Source organism: Myotis yumanensis, unplaced genomic scaffold (genome assembly GCF_028538775.1).
Source record: "Myotis yumanensis isolate MYYU_CA2020_CCGP unplaced genomic scaffold, mMyoYum1.0.hap1 SCAF_6, whole genome shotgun sequence".
Taxonomy (NCBI): Eukaryota; Metazoa; Chordata; class Mammalia; order Chiroptera; family Vespertilionidae; genus Myotis; species Myotis yumanensis.
The window spans coordinates 95776441-95793008 of NW_027223757.1; the positions used below are offsets into that span (position 1 = coordinate 95776441).

Below are 16568 nucleotides of genomic sequence, written 5' to 3' on the forward strand. Positions count from 1 at the left end.
AAATTATAAAATCTTCAAATTAAATTGGGAATGTTTTATAAGGTAACTAACAGAACTGTATTTCTAATTTTTTTTTTTGCTTAATTCACTATATTCAGACCTTTCCTCCCTTTTACTTTTGGAACAATTATCTCTGAGCAAATGAGAGCTTTCAGCCACTGTTCCTACATGTGTGTGTTGCATGTTACTCTGCAACATGAAAGGCTTGATGTTCCGTGCATGTTGTAGAAGAAATTGAATTTTATTCATATTTGTTTCCCATGATATTTACAATTTCACTTTTATTTTTCAGAAAAACTTCAGGAAGAAATTGGTAAGTTATTTCTGTCAATCCTTAACTGCCAAACAATGTGATGTGTTTAGCATTATCTGCCTTTTTTCCTCTTGACATCTATTGGCTCACCTTTTATTTGAAAGTCTACTCTTTTTTCCACAATTATTTTTGTCTGTATCCTTCTCACATGTAAAGTTCCATCTATTTATTTTCCATGACTTCCATCCTTCCTAGTTTCTTCCCTTTTCCATTTCATACTTGACCTTCCCTTTAAACTTTTGCATTTTCTGCTCTCCAGAATCCTGCCATATTTACTGTGAATTTTGTGAGGTGAAGAGGATTGTGCTAACAGGCACATGATATCCACTCTTTATATACTGTAGGTAAAATACCCATTAAAGTAGGACCTCTGGCATTTTTTACAAGGTCAGGGGGCCATCTTCAGTAAATTGAGCAATGAGAGAAGATTCCATATGCAATGATTGCATTTGACCCCTCCACTGTCCTGGAAACATGTTCTAGGCTCTGATGTCATTTATTGACAGAGTGTGACTTTAAGGACCACTATTTCACCTCCCTAGTGATCATATAACCCATTGCACAGATAATTTATACAATAGTATCTAGCCTTTTCCTTTCTAATTAAATTAAATGTTCTTTATTATTTTGCATTTTATTAGCTTAGGTATGAATTCGCAGCATTGCAAGAGATTTTTTTATGTTTGAAAATGTATGTTACCACTTTCTTTTTAAAAAAAAAAATTTAAATATATTTAATTTATTTTTTACAGAGAGGAAGGGAGATAGAGAGTTAGAAACATGGATGAGAGAGAAACATCGATCAGCTGCCTCCTGCAAACCTCCTACTGGGGATATGTCCGCAACCCAGGTACATGCCCTTGACCTGAATCAAACCTGGGACCTTTCAGTCCACAGGCCGATGCTCTATCCAGTTAGCCAAAACAGTTTTGGGAAGTATGTTACATCTTAAGGAAAGTTTATGTGAGATGTATCTTTAGCTCAGAATTGTGAAAGTGGATGATATGAAAAGCTATTTGTCATAGCATAATTCCCAAAGGTCTTTTCATGGAGGCGTGATAGAATCATTAAACGCTTTATGTCCTTTTTTCTAATATTATATTTCAATTAAGTTTTAGTTTAGACATAAAATGGAATTTGGGTAGAGAGAACCTTATGATCATGAGCAGGATTCATGTGATTACTGATATAGAAACAGGGGTTGATAGCAGGATTCTTTTACTATATACAGGCTTCTGCATCACACTTTAAGTACCTGCCTCAGGAATGTGCACTTATACCATTTTGTCTGAAAAAGTGGAAGATAGAGATAGTTTATCACAGAGGAAGTGTTCCTTTTTCAACTCTCAAGAACCATATTCCTTACTCCACCACACACACGTACATCATTTTTTTCAGGTATTGGTAAGATTTCAACATATTTTTATCATCTTCATTTGTTACTGGGTTTCCCCTATTATTATTTCTCAGGTGGTCCTTTCTTTGCAATGTATGAAAATATTTCGTTTCTTACAAGAAAATTTTAGTAATGGCTTCACTGCAAAATGTGGCTGTTTTTTAAGTGTCTGCTCTGAAAGTTATGTCCTATCTAGGCCATACAATGCAGACCTCCCCTTGTACTTGTCTGCAGCCCAACAATATACATCTTCCCTTCCTCATTCCCACCCAGCCATTATTGCAATTTAATACTTCACCTCCCTTCCCTCTCAATTGCTTATGGTAAACTTTATTCAGGCATGACTTAAAATCAGGCTCACACACAATAAATTTATGCATGAGCCATGAGACAAAACATTGAGGACAGAGGTACCCATTAACCTAATCTGCATAACCAATAGGAGCAGTAGTTCAAGATTCTATGAATCATACTTATTGGCAGGTTTATATGGCCAACTACCACAATAGAAGAACTGACCATATACATTTAACTGCAACGAGAGATCTTATTAAAATAAAAATATTATTCTTGTGTCTGAGTAATATCCCATTGTATATAGGTACCACTTCTTATTTATCGAAGCATGTATGTATGGACAGTGGGCTTGCTTCCACGTCTTGTCCACTGTGAATAATGCTACAGTGAACATAGGAGTGCATATATCATTGGGAAGATATATTTTTCAGATGTGGAGCATTGGTGTCCATAGAAGTTCTTGCTGGGTTATATGGGATCCCTATGATTCATGTTTGAGGAAACTCTATACTGTTTTCCCCAGTGGCTGTACCAGTTCACATTCCCACCAGCAGTAAATGAGGCTTCCCTTTCCTCCACAACCTCTGCAACACTTGTTATTACTAGTCTTGTTGATAACTGCCACTCTAACAGGTGTGAGGTGGTATCTCCTGGTCAGTTTGATTTGCATTTCCCTAATCTCCAGTGCATTTTAGGATCTTTAAAAATACCTGCTGGCCATCTGTGTCTGCCTGGGCAATGAAATACTGCCTTTTGGGACAACAGTGATGGATCTTGGGTATATTATGCTGAGCAGACAAAGCCAAGAAACATATGATGTTACTCTTACGTGGAATAAAGACCTGAAAGTACAAAATGAGCACACAAATCAATTAAACAAACCCTCACAGAGACAGGAAAGCATGGAACAGTCTGAGGATTCTCAGCGGCATGCCGGTGGGTTTGTGGGGAACGGTGATCTGGAAAGATTAACCAAAGAACATAAATGCGTATATACAAAGCCCATGGACACAGAAAATAGTGTCTTGAAGACCTAGTGTGGGGTGGTGGAAGAAGGGTCTAAGGGGGAAATAGGACAACAAAAAGGAAATCTGTAATCCTCTCAACAATAAAGCGTAAAACAAAACAGTAATAGTAGACACACAGGGAAGAGGTGGTTAGCACAGGGTAAAGGAGGTGAAATATATGGCCAAGAACAAGTATTGACTTTGGGTGGTAAGCCCACAATGTCATACGCAGGTGAGGTAGCATAGCACTGCACTGTTAGTTCCACATAATTTTATTAACCAACATCATCCCAATAAATTTAATTTTTAAAAATTTTAAAAGAACCATAGAGATACAATATTAATAATAAACTCTAAATGATCTCAAAAGGGATCATCAAAATTTTTAAGGTAATTACCTTAATTAACATTCACATAATTTTTCTCAATTCAGAGAATTCTTTCATTTTTCCTTGTTTAATTACCTCGATTGTGAGCTTTCAGTCTCTTTCTACTTTCTGACTAGGGTGCATGCATCTGTGTATAAAAGTATGGGAATTTGTTTTTTATCTGCAACTGAAGTTTAAATTTACATAAGTAGCTTTCAATATTATTAAATTTTTTGTTTCTCATATAATTTGCATTAACTTTTATTTTCTCTGTTATTTTATTTCTTTCTTTTCATAATTTTTATTCATTATGGTATTAAATATGTGCCCTTATCGCCATTTTGCCCCCCATTCCCTCATTAGTTATTCCTTTCTATTTTTCAGATAAAATTCTGAAACTATTGCATAAATTTTCTCCAATATCTCTTTACTCCCAAACACCTTAAAGTGACTGCTTTCTCATGTGTACAACATTTCCTGCCTTTTTATTGATTGGACAATTCATTACTTTGCAATTGTCCTCAATGCCTACTAACCTGACCCAGAATTCCTCCAGAAAATCTGGTTCAATATTATCCAACTCAATCAATTTTTCAACTATATATAAGATACAACAGGGATATTGTAAATATGAGACATAACAACAGGCAGGTTCAAAAGTACGTAAAGGTTGATATAATCAGAGAATAATAATATTCTTTTAATATTTTTTATTTATTAATTATTATATTATTTAGCAAACAACTATACATTTACTTTTGCTCCCCCATTGTATATTTAGTCCCAAAGAACTTTTAATAGAGAGCAACCCAACCCCAAAATTAAAGAATCTTCTAATTAAATTAGGAGTGTTTTATAAGGTACTTTACAGAACTGTATTTCTAATTTTTTTATTGCTTAATTCCCTACATTCAGACCTTTCCTTCCTTTTAATTTTGGAACAATTATCTCTGAGCAAATGAGAGCTTTCAGCTAATGTTCTTACATGTGTGTTTTGCATGTTACTCTGCAACATGAAAGGCTTGATGTTCTGTGCATGTTGTAGAAGAAATTGAATTTTATTCATTTTTGTTTCCCTTGATATTTACAATTTCACTTTTATTTTTCAGGAAAACTTCGGGAAAAACGTCGTAAGTTATTTCTGACAATCCTCAATTGCCAAATCTTTAAAAACAATGTGATGTCTTAGCTTTATCTGCCTTTTCCCGTCTTGACATTCATTACTCACCTTTTTTTTGAAAGTCTGCTCTTATTTCCTCAACTATTCTGTCTGTATCCTTCTCACATGTAAAGTTCCATCTATTTATTTTCCATGACTTCCGTCCTTCCTAGTTTCTTCCCTTTTCCATTTCATACTTGACCTTCCCTTTAAACTTTGGCATTTTCTGCTCTCCAGAATCCTGCCATATTTACTGTGAATCTTGGGAGGTGAAGAGGATTGTGCTAACAGGCACATGATTTCCATTCTTTATATACTGTAGGTAAAATACCCATTAAAGTAGGACCTCTGGCATTTTTTACAAGTTTAGGGGGCCATCTTAAGTAAACTGAGCAATGAGAGAACATTCCATATGCAATGATTGCATTTGACCCCTCCACTGTCCTGGAAACATGTTCTAGGCTCTGATGTCATTCAATGACAACGTGTGACTTTAAGGACCACTATTTCACCTCCCTGGTGATCATATTACCCATTGCACAGATAATTTATACAATATTTTCAGGCCTTTTTCTTTCCAATTACATTAAATATTCTTTATTCTTTTGCAGTTTTATTCCCTCAGGTATTAATTCGCAGCATTGCAAGAGATTTTTTTATGTTTGAAAAAGTATGTTACATCTTAAGGAAAGTTTATGAAGATGTATTTTTAGGTCAGAATTGTGAAAGTGGATGATATGAAAAGCTATTTGTCATAGCATAATTCCCAGAGTTTTTTTTCATGGAGGCCTGATAGAATCATTAAACGCTTTATGTCCTCTTTTTCAAATGTTATATTTCAATTATGTTTTAGTTAAAAGATACAATGGCATTTGGGAAGAGAGTTTTTATGTTCATGAGCAGGATTCTTTCATGTGATGACTGATATAGATACAGGTGTTGATAGCAGGGTGCTTTTATGATATACAGGCTTCTGGATCATACTTAAAGTATCTGCCTCAGGAATGTGCACTTATGCCATTTAGTCTGAAAAAGTGGAAGATTGATATAGTTTATCACTGAGGAAGTGTTCCTTTTTCAACTCTCAAGGACCATCTTCCTTACTCCACCACACACATTTACATCATTTTTTTCAGGTATTGGTACGATTTCAACATATTTTTATCATCTTCATTTGTTACTGGGTTTCCCCTATTATTATTTCTCAGGTAGTCCTGTCCTTGCAATGTATGAAAACATTTCGATTCTGACAAGAAAATTTTAGTAATTACTTCACTCCAAAATGTGGCTCTTTTTCAAGTGTCTGCTCTGAAAGTTGTGTCCAATATAGCTGCAGGCCATACAATGCAGACCTCCCATCATCCTCGTCTGCAGCCATACAATGTAGATCTTCCCTTTTCATCCCCACCCAGCCTTTACTGCAATTTAATACTTCACTTCCCTTCCCTCTCAATTGCTTATGGTAAACTTTATTCAGGCATGACTTAAAATCAGGCTCACACACAATAAAGTTATGCATGAACCATGAGACAAAACACTGAGGGTAGAGGTACCCATTAACCTAATCTGAATAACCAATAGGAGCAGTAGTTCAAGATTCTATGAATCATACTTTGTGGCAGTTTTATATGGCCAGCTACCACAATAGAAGAACTGACCATATACATTTAACCACAACCAGAGATGTCATTAATATAAAAACCTTATTCTTGTGGCTAATATCACATTGTATATAGGTACCTCTTCTTCTTTTTCCAACATGTATGGATGGACAGTGGGCTTGCTTCCTCATCTTGTCCATTGTGTCTAATGCTACAGTGAACATAGGAGTGTGTTATGCCCAGATTTCAAGACCCCCACAGAACCACCAGTGAGCGCTGAGTCCGATGCAAAAGCATAGAGTCTTTTATTCAAGCTAGCTTGGTCTCTCTGACTCCATTACTTGATGCAAGAGAGTCCAGTGTCTTGGAAGAACAAAGAATTTATAGGGCTTGGGGTCGAGGGTGGGGCGAGGGCTCACTTGGACCACTGATTTGAGCAATTCTGGTTGGTTGAGTGAGGGCCAGAGGCTAGTGATGCAGGTGTAGGGTGCAGCTAGAGTCTGGTTACCCAAAGACAGGAGGTGGCTAGCATACTTTTGGCCTTGGGCTAGTTTCCTTGCATTCCTATTGCCTGAGGTAAGGGCAGGCTGCATAACTAATACATTCTATGGCTTTTGCTTGAAGAGGTGTTAGGAACACAGCTATCAGTCCCATTTTGTCCTTTTATTCCCCCCTTGTCTTGGAACGTCCGGCTCAATCATGAGACAGAATGCATTTTTATTTCACCTTCCATCGCTAGAGGCCTGTACTGGGCTTGCAAAACCATCAACTGGACTACCCCTATGCGCTCTTTGACAAATCAGACTAGTCTGTTAATAATGCAAGGGCTGGAAGTCAACAGCATTAGGAGGATTACAAGGGGTCTGGAGAGGTCCACTGCCTCCTGAGGGTGATCTGCAGCGGGTGTGCCTGGTTAGAGGTCACCTTCCATTCAGGCTCCCTGCTGTCCTGGGCACAGAAGGAGCTGGGCTTGTGACCTGGCAGAGACAAACTATAACAAACGGTCCGGCGGAAGGGAAAGAAACCATTTTAACTTTAACAACTTCTATTGAAATGGGATTTTTCTTCTTAAAAATTCCTCTATGGCCATTAAAAAGCCAAATCAAGATTAATTTATCTATTGTATTCAATTTGGCCTGATGTTTGCATAAACACAACAAGAATGGTAACTGACTACCTTTGCTGGAATTTCATGACTGAATCTTAATGTGCCCCCTAGGGCCAAGAAGCCAAGCCATTCAGCTGCCATCAGGCCTCCCTGCAGCATCTGCTGAGTTAGGTGAATCCCTCACCTGTAGCAACTCCACCTGAGCTCATGCTCTAGGCTTTAAGGCCCATCTCAGTAGCCGTCCTACTTGTTGCGGCCCAGAGTGTGTGGGAGTTCCGCAGGGATGCAGAGGTGTCCTTATTGATCCCCTTCTACTCTGACCAACCGCCAGTGATAGTAGGGCATGGGCCTGACGCTCCAGCGCCAGCCATCTTCAGGGCTCCCAAGCAGGATATCAGGCTTTTCCCGTGGCACTCTTATTGGCTTCAAGTCTTCAGAGCTCAGACAGGTTTCTTTAAAACATGATACTCCAGTCAAAGTTTTTCATTAATAAAATTACTTTTGGAAATTGTTCTTATTGAATTTATGCAAAGAAATGTATTGCCATGATTTATTAAGCATTGCCAAATTCTAGAGTAATTATATAAGGAGAAAAACATGCTGATCTGCTCTAAGATCTTCTGATTTTTCTCGTCAGTCCTTTTCCATGGACTCTTCAGAGTTATAACAAAACAGTAACTGTTGGATTTCTTTTATCAGTCCTCCCTAAGTACTTTGGCATAACTATTTACCCTCTGGCTTACTGGCCTGTACTATTTGAATAATTTCCTTTTAAAATTTCTCTTCTCCTTTTGATCACATACATAACCTTTCTAAATTTTACTCTTTCAAACTAGCCTTTAAACCTTCTTTCTATGTCCGTTAAAAATGCATAACCATGCCTCAGACTTTCTATTCCAAACAGGCTTTTCCCAGTTTTCTACAGTTGAGGTTTTGTGCCACCTCTGACATGGGCATGGCCACACAGGCCTGCAAGACAGTATACATGCTGCCAACTGTCAACTGTCTCTCGATAGAGACTAAAACCTGATGGGTATTCTTCCCGGCCCAGTGGGGCAACTGCCCTCTTGGCAGCCAGATACCCTTTACTTTTTGGGGTTCACCCCACTCAGTCCCCTTCCAGGACAGTCAACATACATTTAAACCAGCAAGAGAATCAAAGATCAATATAACATATTAATACAATGAAACATAATATTGGCACCATGGCCACTTTAGGCAGCCAAATCCTCCGCTACTAAACATGAGATATGGCAGGGCTATTCAAACATCATGAGCAGATCAGTATGTTTTTCTCCAGGTGACTGGAGGCTACTCCTGACCCTCCTATATAAGGTATAATTGTCCTTGTCTCTTTGGATTATACAATTTTCTGCAGGTATACTTCTTTTCAAGTTAGGGTGAGTCCTGGGGTCGTGAACTTCTTTACCCACACCGAGTCCCCAGGCTGGAAAGGATGTACAGAGTCCGAGGTGGCACTGGCAGGGCATTTCGAACAAGCTTATGGGTGGCTTGTAATTTCTGTAAGAGATCACGTCCAAGTAAGGGGTACAGGCATTCTGGCATGACTAGAAACGAATGAGTTACCCTGTTCTTTCTGAGGTCCACAGTCCTCTTTGATGTCCAAGGAAAAAGGCAGTTTGTTCAGTGGCTCTTAGAACTGGTGTCTTCTTAGATATTACTGGTCCCATTGGCTCTGAATAGGCTGCTCCAGAATACACCAGGAAACTAACCGGGGGTTCTATTTATCTACAAATATTTTTAAATCTACCCCAGAATTCCAAAATTTCAACCCAACACAGAAATATCAGAGAAAATCAAAGTCTTTAGTAAACAAACAGACAGAAATTTTGTTGGGTGGGCCGATTCCACCTCTGACAGGGAGCAAACACCCTTTCGAAAAAGAACCCAGCGGTTGCTTGGGGCGTTTTGCTATCGGTCAGAGCATTCAGCCTTAAATTAAATATATATTTTTTGTAGACTTCCTTATGTACATGAACAAATATTTATACCTAAGTAGACATATAAACATCAAATAAATATCCACATCTACACCTTTTCAGTGAACAAGTACTTTTACAGTCTTGGGAATTTTGGCAGATAACAGGAATACTGCCCAAGTCCCCTGATGGGGGCATGACAAGAACAGATGTGGAGGCCTTTGGCTGGGGGGTATAAAGTCTCTATTCTTCCTCCCTCGGCACTGCTAAGGACAGGATTATTGGAGAGGTCTGTTCACCTAGGCAAGGCTGTGCTGAGCCATCTGGGGCAAAAGTGGTTTCTGCTTCCATTTTGGCTAAAAGGTCTCTGCCCATTAGAGGGACCCGGTCAACTGGCAAATACAGGCATTCATGAACCACCTGATGGCCGCCTAACTGACATCGGCGGGGGTGGCAGAACAGTTTGCAGCTGTGGTACCGGTAGCTTCAATAATGGTGACTTCCTGTCCTGAGAGGGGAGCTACCTTCTGAGTAACTACCGAGTGCTCTGCCGCTGTATCAACCATAAAGTTCACAGTCTGGCCCCCGATCTTCATTTCGACCATCGGCTCATGGGGGCCCAGTTGGAAAGAGCCCAGTCTGTCCTAGTCGGAGTCAGCTGTTGCCGTCCGAGGAGGTCTGCCTCAGGCGGCTCTGGCCAATAGCGGCTGGGTGGTTTGGATGGCCTTGCCAGCTTCTTCTGGCCTGCCCCTGCCCTGCCTGCCTCTTCACTCCTGCTACTAAACCTTAGTCTGTCCCTTCTTACACACGCAGAACTGGACCCAAGGCAGCGAGTTTTGAGCAACTTTAAAATTCCTTAACATACATTTTATCACTCATGTTGCAGGGAGGGACCGGGTTGGCTCCTCCTGAATGAAAGAACTAATCAAAATAAGGCTTATTTTCTAACTTCATTTGTCCCTGGGTGTGGACAACAAATGACACTAATCAGATTGACATAAACGATTTAACCTTTGTTTAGGGGGGCAAATGCAAAGCATTTACTCCCAAGTGTCATTGGTTTAGGGAAGATAGGATTTCTGCTCAGTTTCCCTATTCTACTAGTCCCAGCTTTCTGGTCTATCATGCATTTAATTTTCTTAAAATGTATTCTGGCACAGGAGAAAGTTGTTTTGCTGTACACAGGTAGCTTAACCCCTATATAACTGGGCTTGGACCTCTGCCCAGCAAACTGCAGTCTATAAGTTCAATATGCAGCCTCCGGTTCTCCTAACCCAACGAGGTTTTGGCCAGTCTCTGAGTCAGACTCCTCCTCTCTTGGGGAATTTCAAAGTCCTGATGGCTCCCAGGTCCAGGGAGAGTGCCCTTTTGTTAACTCTTAGGGCCCTGCTTTCTTGCCTTTCTACCGGTTCCCTTTGTGGCAGAGCAGCAACCAGGCCTCTTTCAAGGGAGTGTACTAGAAGGGGATATCAGCCCCTCCTGTGGGCCAGCTGCTCCGCCTAGGGTCTCCCAGGGGCGCGGCCAGAGCGTCCTCCAGCAAATCCCAGAAGCCTATGCCCTTTCGCAGTGGTATGGACTCAAGCAGGGGGTTCAGGAGCTGGGTGGCGACTGTGGCGTTGATGGCCTGGCTCTCAGGGGCTGAGTCTGCCTAGCATTCTAAATCACCAGGGCGGCTGTGGATTTTAGCTTTGTTCCTCCTCTGCTTTTCTAGCGGTCTGCTAACACCCCCACCCTCCTTGTCCCAGCCCAGCTGATTGCTTTTCCTCACAGAATCGGCCTGGAAAGATAACGGGTGCATAGGGAGGTTTCTTGCAGACAGAAAGCCTGGAGACCATCTGAAATCCAGTTACAGATGCTTTCAGAATCCTGATGAGGGAGGAAGGGAAAGACCAGGTTATGTCCTCTATGAGGATTCTAATAAACAATTGAAAACAGCAAGTTAAACAAAATACAGTCACAGGCAGTAAATCTCTCCATCCTGCGGAGCTGTCCAACAAAGAGATAAGAAAACCATGAATAACAAGTTCTTTGAAATGTGCTACTTTGTTAATTTGCTAGGCAAATAGTCAACTTGAAAAGACTTCTTTCTTGCTTTTTTATAAGCAATCTCAGAACTAAGCAATCTTGGAACCTAGCCAGCCTTTGTTAAACTTCTTTGGGTTGCAACCTTATACCTTTAAATTAATCCTAGATTTTTAAAATTTTAACCTGATACAGCAAGATTATACCTCAGAGTAAAGCAATTAAAAGTTCTCTACTGTCTTCCCCTTAAAGCAGGGTTTTTCCTCATGTGTACAAACAGACAGCACAAAGTAGCTTTTGCTTTACACAGACCAGTTCCAGTCCCCCTTCTCTGTAGTAAATTGGCTAGTCCCACACAAACAATCTTTGTCCCAACCCCATGATGATCTGTGACGAGAGACAGACAAGGTGGGGGGGGGAGGTGACCTGTTTTCACAGATCCTCACTCAGATGCCCTCCTGACCGAAGTTGAGGAGCCAAATAAAGGAGAGGAGAGGGCAGGCCCCCTCCCTCCACACTCACACACTTTCACCAGACATTTATTCAGAGTTTAAACAATCCATCCAATTCCTAACAATTTCCCAATTCCTGAGGGAGCTCTATAGACTCCCCTAAACTCTTTGAAATGATCAATCATAATAATACAGAAAAACACAAAAACAGACAACCAAATAGCCTCAAAAGCAAACCTTCCGACTCCGCAGAAACAAAACCGAACAGCAGGAGCGACCCGACTTGTCTCAGATTCTTGTGAGGGGATTCTGCTTCCCTCCTGAAGTGAGGGGATCCCGCTTCCCTCCTGAAGTGAGGGGATTCCGCGTCCCTCCTGAAAAGAGAGAGGAACGTCTTCCGACTCCCCCACCCGTGGTCCTTCAGCAGTGAGTCCACCTAGACCGCTTCGGGCATTACAGAACGAGGGGATTCCATGTCCCTCAGAAATTAGCTCACACAGGACAGAACACACAACACAGGACAGGACATATAACACACAGAACAGAATACACAAAACACAGACACCTACCGTGGTCAGTCAGACTCTCTGCATCAGGGTCCCTCGTGGGTCTTGGGGGTCCGCACGAGCCCCCAAATGTTATGCCCAGATTTCAAGACCTCCACAGAACCACCAGGGAGGGCCGAGTCCAATCCAAAAGCATAAAGTCTTTTATTCAAGCTAGCTTGGTCTCTCTGACTCCATTACTGGATGCAAGAGGGCCCGGAGTCTTGGAAGAACAAAGATTTTATAGGGCTCCGGTTCACAGAAGGGCGGGTGAGAGCTCACTAAGACCACTGACTTGGCCAATTCTGGTTGGTTGAGTGAGGGCCGGGGGCTAGTGATGCAGGGGTAGGGTGCAGCTAGGATCTGGTTACACAAAGACAGGAGGTCTCTAGCATATTGTTGGCCTTGGGCTAGTTTCCTTGCGTTTCTATTGGCTGAGATAAGGGCAGGCTGAGTAACTGATACATTCTATGGCTTTTGCTTGAAGAGGTGTTAGGAACACACCTCTATCAGTCCCGTTCTGTCCTTTCAAGTGCATATATCATTGGGAACGAAAATTTTTCAGATTGTGGGGCATAGGTATCCATAGAAGGTGTTGCTGGGTCATATGGGATCCCTATGCTTCAGGTTTGAGGAACCTCCATACTGTTTTCCCCAGTGTCTGTACCAATTCACATTCCCACCAACAGTAAATGAGGCTTCCCTTTCCTCCACAACCACTGCAACACTTGTTATTACTAGTCTTGTTGATAACTGCCACTCTAACAGGTGTGAGGTGGTGTCTCCTGGTAGGTTTGATTTGCATTTCCCTAATCGCTAGTGCATTTCAGGATCTTTTCAAATACCTGCTGGCCATTTGTGTCTTCCTGGGCTATGAAATACTGCCATTTGGGACAACAAGGATGGATCTTGGGAATATAATGCTGAGCAGACAAAGTCAAGAAACATATGATTTTACTTATACGTGGCATATGGAACTGAAAGCACAAAATGAGCACACAAATCAATCAAACAAACCCTCACAGAGACAGGAAAGCATGGAACAGATTGAGGAATCTCAGAGGCATGCGGGGGGGTCAGTGGGGACAGGGGTGGAAAGATTAACCAAAGAACTTAAATGCGAATATACATAGCCCATGGACACAGAAAATAGTGTCTTGAAGACCTGGTGTGGGGCGGTGGAAGAAGGGTCTAGGGGGGCAATAGGACAACAAAAAGGACATCTGTAGTACTCTCAACAATAAAGAGTAAAGCAAAACAGTAATAAAAGACACACAGGGAAGGGGTGCGTAGGACAGGATAAAGGAGGTGAAATATATGGCCAAGGAACCAGATTTGACTTTGGGTGGTAAGCCCACAATGTCATACGCAGGTGATGTATCATAGCACTGCCCTGTTAGTTCCACTTAATTTTATTAACCAACATCATCCCAATAAATTTAAATTTTAAAAATTTTAAAAGAACCATAGAGATACAATATTAATAATAAATACTAAAAAAGCCCAAAGGGATCATAAAAATTTTTAAGGTAATTACCTGAATTAACATTCACATAATTTCCTCAATTCAGAGAATTCATTCACTTTTCCCTGTTTAATTACCTCAACTGTGAGCATGAGGTCTCTGTCCAAGTGTAGACAAGTGTGCATGCATCTGTGTATATATGTATTAGAATTTGTTTTGTATCTGCAACTGAAGTTTAAGTTTACATAAGTACTTTTAAATATTATTGAATTTTTTGTTTCTCATATAATTTGCATTAATTTTTTCTCTTTTATTTTATTAATTTCTTTTCATAATTTTTATTCATTATGGTATTAAATATGTGCCCTCATCTTCATATTGCCTCCCATTTTCTCAATAGTTATTCCTTTCAATTTTTCAGAAAAATTCTGAAGATATCACATAAATTTTCTCCAATATCTCTTTACTCCCAAACACCTTAAAGTGACTGCTTTTTGATGTGTCCTACATTTCCTGCCTTTTTATTGATTGGCCAATTCATTACTTTGCAATTGTCCTAAAGACCTACTAACCTGACCCAGAATTCCTCCAGAAAATCTGGTTCAATATTGTCCAACTCAATCAATTTTTCAACTTTATATAAGATACATCAGGGCTATTGTAAATATGAGATGAAACAACAGGCAGGTTCAAAAGTCGGTTAAAGTTGAGATAATCAGAGAATAATAATATTCTTTTAATATTTTTTATTTATTAATTATTATATTATTTAGCAAACAACTATTCATTTACTTTTGCCCCCCATAACATATTTAGTCCCAAAGAACTTTTAATAGAGAACAACCCCCCCAAAATTATAAAATCTTCAAATTAAATTGGGAATGTTTTATAAGGTAACTAACAGAACTGTATTTCTAATTTTTTTATTGCTTAATTCACTATATTCAGACCTTTCCTTCCTTTTAATTTTGGAACAATTATCTTTGAGCAATGAGAGCTTTCAGCCACTGTTCCTACATGTGTGTGTTGCATGTTACTCTGCAACATGAAAGGCTTGATGTTTCGTGCATGTTGTAGAAGAAACTGAATTTTATTCATATTTGTTTCCCATGATATTTACAATTTCACTTTTATTTTTCAGAAAAACTTCAGGAGAATCGTTGTAAGTTATTTCTGACAATCCTTCATTGCCAAACCTTTAAAAACAAGGTGATGTCTTAGCATTATCAGCCTTTTTCCCTTTTGACATTCATTGGCTCACCTTTCTTTCGTTAGTCTACTTTTTTACCTCAATTATTTTGGTCTGTATATTGATAGCATATTAAGTTCTATCTATCTATTTTTCATAACTTCCATCCTTCCCAGTTTCTTCCCTTTTCCATCTGATACCTGTATTTCCCTTTAAACTTTGGCATCTTCTGCTTCCCAGAAAATTGCCATATTTACTGTGAATCTCATGAGGTGAAGAGGATTATCCTAACAGGCATAGTATTTCCACTCCTTATATACTGTCTGTAAAATATTCATTAAATTAGGACCTCTGCCACTTTTTACAAGGTCAGTCGGCCATTTTAAGTAAACAGAGCTATGAATGAAGATTCCAAATTCGATGAGTGCAGCTGCTCCCTCTACTGAGCTGGCACACATTTTCTAAGTTCTGATGTCATTCTTTGATGGAGTGTGACCTTAAGGCCCACTGTTTCACCTCCCCGGTGACCATATTACCCATTCCACAGGTAATTTATACAATCTTTTCTGGCCTTTTTCGTTCTAATTAAATTAAATTAAATGTTATTTATTCTTTTGCATTTTTGTTCACTCAGGTATTGATTCACAACATTGCTAAAGATTTTTTATGTTTGCAAAAGTATGTTACATCTTAAGGAAAGTTTATGTGAGATGTATCTTTAGCTCAGAATCTTCTATGTGGATGACGTGAGAACCTACTTGTCAGAGCATGATCCCCAAAGGTTTATTCATGGAGCCCTGATAGAATCATTAAGCGCTTTCTGTCCTTTTTTCCTAATGTTATATTTCAGGTATGTTTTAGTTGAGAGATACAATGGAATTTGGGAAGAGAGTTCCTTATGATCATGAGCAGGATTCATATGATGACTGATATAGATATAGGTGTTGATAGCAGGGTGCTTTTACTATATACAGGCTTCTGCATCACACTTTAAGTACCTGCCTCAGGTATGTGCACTTATGCCATTTAGTCTGAAAAAGTGGGAGATCTGAAGCAAGACCAAAGATTGATATAGTTTATCCCAGAGGAAGTGCTCCTTTAGGGCTGTCATATTTTCCTCTGCCATCTCATTGCTTTTGAAGCAATGGGCATGGAGATGGAGGTGACACTGGCTCTCAGGGGTTGCTTGGACTTAGGATACTTTGGCTTCACCTCTTAGAAATGTGGGTCAGATTCCATAAAAGAATAATATACAGAAGAGTTTCAAATTAGCGTCCTCTTCTCTTCCTGACATTGGGTCTACATCATTTTTGATTGGTTTCTTTCTTTCTTTCACTCTTTCAGATACGGGTGACCTGGATAAAGGCAAGTCCCATGAATGGATTTCACGTTCCACTTACACATTGTCATGTATTTATTTTGCATTTGTTTTCAACTCTCAAGGATCATCTTCCTTATTCCACCAAAAACATGTACATCATTTTTTTTTTCAGGAATTGTTAAGATTTCAACGTATTTTTACCATCTTCATTTGTGACTCAATTTCCTCCATTATTATTTCTCTGATGGTCCTGTCCTTGCAATTTATGAATATATTTCGTTTTTGACAAGAAAATTTTAGGAATTACTTCCCTGCAAAATTTTGTTATTTTTAAAGTGTCTGATCTGAAAGTTGTGTCCAAAATAGCTCCAGTCCATACAATGTA

General features: G+C 39.7%; 1 protein-coding gene across 1 annotated transcript in view; it reads left to right on the plus strand.

The window, feature by feature from the left end:
• The window catches only part of LOC139012960 (E3 ubiquitin-protein ligase TRIM38-like), a 150124-nt gene that overhangs the window by 35926 nt on the left and 97630 nt on the right, over positions 1–16568 (plus strand). Inside the window, exons 12-15 of the mRNA XM_070419145.1 lie at positions 293–313; positions 4491–4511; positions 14815–14835; positions 16207–16227. Of these exons, the coding sequence (XP_070275246.1) occupies positions 293–313; positions 4491–4511; positions 14815–14835; positions 16207–16227 (84 nt within the window). The remainder of the gene's footprint in view (positions 1–292; positions 314–4490; positions 4512–14814; positions 14836–16206; positions 16228–16568) is intronic.